At 33.8% G+C, this 6,035-nt stretch overlaps 1 protein-coding gene across 2 annotated transcripts in view; it reads left to right on the top strand.

Moving 5' to 3' along the window:
* Positions 1-6,035, top strand: part of RYK (receptor-like tyrosine kinase) — a 103,443-nt gene that overhangs the window by 68,445 nt on the left and 28,963 nt on the right. The window contains exons 8-9 of one of the 2 annotated variants that reach the window (XM_012664570.1): positions 2,156-2,281; positions 4,987-5,073. In XM_012664570.1, the coding sequence (XP_012520024.1) occupies positions 2,156-2,281; positions 4,987-5,073 (213 nt within the window). Of the gene's footprint in view, positions 1-2,146; positions 2,282-4,986; positions 5,074-6,035 lie in introns of both variants that reach the window. The other variant, XM_012664565.1, reaches the window with a different exon arrangement.

The following is a 6,035-nucleotide window of genomic DNA, read 5'->3' as shown; positions in this document are numbered from 1 at the left end:
CCAGGATTTTTTGAAGAAATAACTGATTCTAGGTCTGAGTCATGAAATGAACGAGATAAGCCTGGGGCATGTCAAGTATCAAGAAAACTGCTAAAGACTTGAAGAGCTCCCACTGGCAAAAGATGGGACTGTTTGAGCATCAAAAAGAATAATGACTATTATATAATTGATTGAAATATAAAGTATAAAAATCTACAAATAGTGATACTATTTTAGAAACAATATTCATTCCGAGAGGTAACTAAGGCTCCAATAATGCCTTACTCTAACAACTGCCTACATGAACTGTATTTCAGGGTAACCGGATAGTGCTGGTTGACGAGGGAAAATGTTTCTTTAGGTGATTCCCAGCTAATAAGTATGGAAGTAATCATAGAATTAGAAAATCACATTTACAAGCCCTAATAAAATATTTCATTCAGGAAAAGGTCATCAATAATTAAAACCATAAGAATAAAGGGAAATGGGGAACTTTACCATTGAGAGTTCAGGCTGTCACCACCTGAATCCACTAATGAAACTTAGCATTACTAAAAATTGGGCAACTAGATATGTTGTACTCTAAGATATTATTTACCAGCTACGGAGTATTCTACACCACCCCTGAAAAGTTAACCTTGATTTAATCAAGGCTGTAGAACTGACTTGTAGTTTACAGGAAATGCAGGGGTAGAGGAACAAGTTAAATGCTACTTGAGGAAGTAGATGCCAGACATTATTCAGGATAACTGACCCGGTTTCTTCAATAAGAAAAAAGGAGAGGGGAAGAGGCATACTAGATTAAAAGAAAAGTAAGAGAAATTGCGATAGCAGCTACCGTCACCACCAATGAGAGAAGGAAATATGTGCTTTTCAGGAATTACAGTGAGAGGTGTGAAAGTGAAGAGGCTCATCCTTACTCTTGGTGTTTAGATGTTATCTTTGCTTATTAGAATTGATTATTGTAGTATGACCTTAAAGAGGAAGATAATTCAATTATATATGCTAAAAATACTTTCTAAGAAAAGTCAATGGAAAAAATTTATTTTTGAAAAATTTTAGTTGCCAACAATAAGAAGTTTACTTGTTTTTAATTGTAGACATTACCTCAAGGAGATAGGTATTTCATTTATTATATGTGCTAAAAACAAAATACTCCTTAAAAAGGTCAATAGAAATACATTTGTTTATAAATTAAAAAATGAAAAAGGAGCAGAAAAATATTTGAAGACACAATAGCCAAGAATTTTTTAAGATAACAGAACACAACAGACCACAGATCCAAGAAACTTAGAGAACTCCAGGAAGGATTAAACACACACAAACACTCACATATAATTACACACCTAAGCATATCACAGTGAAACTGCTGATCAGTGGTTTCAGATGTTGTCAGCCTACATGTGTTATAAAGTTGCCCAAAACCTTTCTTGTAGTTCTTCTGGCAACCATTGATGATCATTGCATAGGTCTACTAATTTTTTAGGCAAGCCCCCCTGCCAATCTACCAAAGCTAATAAATCGTTAGAGATAATATTCCAACTTCTGCTTGCTAATACTGGATTTTCCTTTTATTCTAACATTTTTTTTTTGTTGGAGTGAAAACTTAAATTTGTGGCTATATATTTTGTTATTGCTGTCATTGTATTCAGAATGAATGGGAATTTAATAATCTGAATCTCACAAGGATATCACTAGGCTGTGGGAATACCATAATAATTAAATTGATCACATATTATTAATTTGTCAGGAAAGATATTTTTTTGAACATCTCTTTATTTGAAAATTTCTTTTATTAGGAGACTGTATTAGTAAATCTTTTGAAAGAAAAGCTGTCCATAGGAGGGATTAAATTAAATTCTGTGAATCAAAGCTTATTTCATTTGGCTGAAAGACAATTTAAGTGGTGGTGATTATAATATTATTTTTAGAGTTTCTTCTTGTAATTCTGCATTTTAACATTTTGGGATAGTATTGTGGTGGGTGGGAAAGCATTTCTTTACTAAATTAGTGTGGCCTTCGTACGTAATTCTCCCAGTTCATGTATATGCCTATTTTCTTTTATGATTCTTACATTTATTTCTGTGACTGTCCTGAGGTTCTAACTGAACTGGTTGACCCCAATGCCATAATAAGGGTATTTATATTGCTTGGTTTGGCTTTGTTGGCTCCTCAGGTTATCCTACCTTGCGGATAGAGAAGAACGACCTGAGAAGTGTCACTCTTTTGGAGGCCAAAGCCAAGGTGAAGGATATAGCAATATCCAGGGAGAGGATAACTCTAAAAGATGTGCTCCAAGAAGGTATTTAGCATCTCAGAATCAGTTTTGTAAGAAAGAAAATGTTATCACTACAAGCGTTTTTTTCAAATAATTTTAAAAATTTCATTTCATTTTATGTCTCAGATAAGGATAGAAAGCAGTGTATAATTTATTTCTTTTATAAAAATGATTTTCATTTTTCCTTTCTTTAAACTTTAAAATGCCTTATACAGCTTCGGTGCACTTCTTGATTTTCAAATATATCAAAGCATATATATTAGTGTTTGTTACTTTATTTAAGGTGTATTTTCTGTTCTTATTTAAAGTGATCACTCCCTAGCAGATCTCTTTGAAATATTCTAAGTGGTTTACTCTTGACAGAAAACGTGAGGGTTCTAGCCGAAGGAACATGCATGGGCTTTGGAGTTAGACCCTAGCTCCAATCCCACAGTGTATGACTTGTGTGACCTTAGAGAAATCACTTAATATCTTTGATCTCTCTTCTTTAAATTTAGACTGCATTGTTAACTCTTATTAGATTAGTTATGAAGATTAGGTGAAATGATGTACAGTAAATGAACTAACATATAGTAGCATTTGATAGATATTGATATCCTTCCCTTCTCTTCTTGCTGTCCTTTACGTTCTACTTTGAGTTTTAGGGTAATGATTAGGGAGAATGATTAGGGAGATGCTAAAAGAAGAGGACAGAAATTAATAAAAAATATTGCATATAGCTCTTCAGATTGTTAAATAGTTACTTTTTTACCCCTGCTGTAATTCGGTTTGGAATGTTTTGGATGCATATAAGTCCTTTTGTATTCATGTTGGCTGGGATATCTATAAGTTATTTATAGCTAAGTCACTTAAACTACCTGCAATGACAAATGGTAATTAATGGAAGTAGATTTTTTAGTCTGTTTTTCAGTGTAGGAATGCCACTTGTTATGGTTGTATATTTTCTTTTCTTCTTTTTTTTTTCTTTTTCTTTTTTTTCCCCTTCCCCCCAGATTGTATATTTTCTAAGCAAATTAGTGTTTAGATCTGTTTGTAGTCTGGAGAGAGTAAGTAGACCAGGAAGCATTTCCTAGAGAATCAAATGGGAGACCAGTGAACAATGTTATATTGCAGTTTCTTTTGGTCTCTAAATGGGATAGAATAAGTAATCTATCGTGGTGGTATAATTTGAGGAAAAGAGGAAATACTGAACCAGGTAGAGTTTTGTTTTTGTTTTTATTTCTTATATTTTCAGGCCCATGGTAGTTTATTTTAAAGTTCTATTGATTTCAGAAAAGACAACATCGTAGCTAATTACAATTTTAAAAAGTGATCAGGTTCACTGGAAATCTGATGAATGCAAATCAAACAATAGTTACATGCCATTTTTCATCAGTCAGATTGGGAAAAATTACAAAGACAGATAACATCCGTGCTGACAGGGATATGGAGGGACAAGGTCTCTTACACATTGCTCGTAGGAACTGCTATAACCTGGTGGTAAAGTAATGTATGTATAGCTGTACTTTTGTGTATGTTCCCCATACCCATAATAGTTTGTTTTTGAAGATATGTAAATCCATGTTTGGGAATAATATTTTAAAATGGCACTAGGCGGTGGGAAGAGAAGACAGAGGAGCTTTTGCAGTCCTGCTGTGGGAGAGAGTGAAGAAGCTCAGTCAAGCAAGGTGACCTTGAGTGGGGACAGAAGGGAAGACCTTTGTAAGGAAGGGACTGAAAGGTCAGGATACGGAGCTCTCCAGTGTTGGAGGTTGTACTCTGCTCTAGTCAAGATGTCTTAAATAAAGATTATCCAAAGCTTTTCCTGCCTCGAGCATCCAAGTTACTGTCTGTCTCTGGGCCACAGTGAGCCTTCATAGATGGGCAGTAATAACTTCTGCTCATAGAGTGAAAGACATTAGAGCAAGCCTCTTGTGTGCGTGGTATCTGCAGGAAAATGAAACTATTTGCAAGTTTGTCTTTTAGATTGTGATAGAAGGAAAGTAGAAAATTTTACAGCGAGAAACTAAAATGAGATTAATTTTTGATGATCATCTCCTCATTAGGGAGATTTTTATTAGCTATTCCAAAATTGCTAATAAAATCTAGATGGATTTTCATAGTTCATTTTCAACTAATTCTTCCCCTCCCCCCTTGCCAAAGGTCATAACTAACTTCTCTTCTTACTGTACAGGTTTTAGAATTGATTCTTAAATATTTTAGCAGTGACCCTAGAGGCTAAGTGGCTTTTCTGAGACCCTCTAAGTAGTAAGCGGTAGAAGGATTAGAACCCAGGACTATCAGTGTCAAAACAAGATTTGCACCCTTTGGCCTTGCATTGAAGCTACTTTTTAAAGCTCTGCAATAGCAGGGAAGAGAGACCGCTTTTCTCTTCTTGTTATTGCTCTGAGGCTAGGCATAGAAACTCATAAATGCCACTATGGATACCCCATTACTGAGCTCCTGGCTATATCATTAGTTTTTTTTAGGATAATTCAGAAAAATTCTCATTTGCTTTGTTTAGATATGATGTTTCTGAAAGCAAGTAAGAAGTTTAATAGTTATAAAGAACTTTTAACAGTCATTAAAAACCAGAGATTTGGGTTCATTTGCCTTAGGACTAGACCATAATGTTGTTGATCACATATGCCCTTGTTATGTTTGTTTAAGTTATATTGTGCCAGGAAGTTTTGTACTATAATTTTATTAAGGTTATCATATGATCTCATTAATTATTACTTTTCTTTTAGGTACTTTTGGGCGTATTTTCCATGGGGTTTTAGTAGATGAAAAAGACCCAAATAAAGAAAAGCAAGCTTTTGTAAAAACAGTTAAAGGTAAGATTTTTTTCCCATACTATTTCCATAATACTTTCCTGTCTTATGTGCTCATGCCAGCAAAATTCTGTGTCAGTTTCTCAATGTGTGCTGGACTTTTTAAATCAGCCCATGTTAATTAAGCTCATCTGAGGCTAACTTTTAGGATATTTGGGTTGTTCTCATTAGTTATAGAAAAACGGGAAGTCTGATAAATTAAGACATTAAACATTTATTAGGTATTACTAAGGCTTCTAGTCAAACTGTATCCACTTGACTTCATTGTTGCTATATCTTATGTTGTGTTTTTCCTAGGTTAAAATCCCTTGGTACTATCTCTTTTTCCCCCTTAGAAAACATTGTCATTAGTTTTTCCCTCCCAATACTGAAGACTATCAAGAAAAAAATTAAAATGACTCTCAGACCCAGAGTACCTTATGTAGATAGTTATTGTTTACCTTTTACCCCCCTCCTCCTTTTTTCTCTTATATAATGCTCCAGGAAATATCTTTGTGTGTGTGTGCATGTGTGTATATGTTTTGTGTCTGTGCTTCTTGGTATACTTTTGCAGGTACAGTGATAATTGGAATTGCTGGCTTAAAGGGTGTGTACACTTAAAATTTTGACAGATATTGTTAGATTGTTCTCTAAAATACAGCACTGATTTATATTTTCATGAACAGAGTATATATTTTCTTCTTTGGGGCCATTTTTTGAAATGTAATGCCTAATTTTTCATTTATTGATTTATATAAATTATTTAATTGTAAATTCTCTATCAAAACACTACAATATTATTTATATAGGTGTATGACTTATTCCCTGACACTGATAAATTAGAGAGACTTTTTAAAATTTCAGAATTTTCATTACTTGCAACTGATCCTTGTAAAAGCTTGAGTAATTCTGAGTTAAGTCTTTTATTTGCTCATTTTGAGACAAAGAAAAATGTGGTAAATTATAGGCTGCTTAATGTCTGTCAG

This window comes from Propithecus coquereli, unplaced genomic scaffold, assembly GCF_000956105.1.
Source record: "Propithecus coquereli isolate 6110/MARCELLA unplaced genomic scaffold, Pcoq_1.0 Scaffold12, whole genome shotgun sequence".
Lineage (NCBI taxonomy): Eukaryota > Metazoa > Chordata > Mammalia > Primates > Indriidae > Propithecus > Propithecus coquereli.
Note: the sequence above shows the minus strand (reverse complement) of the source record. Positions and strands in the feature narration are given on the sequence as shown.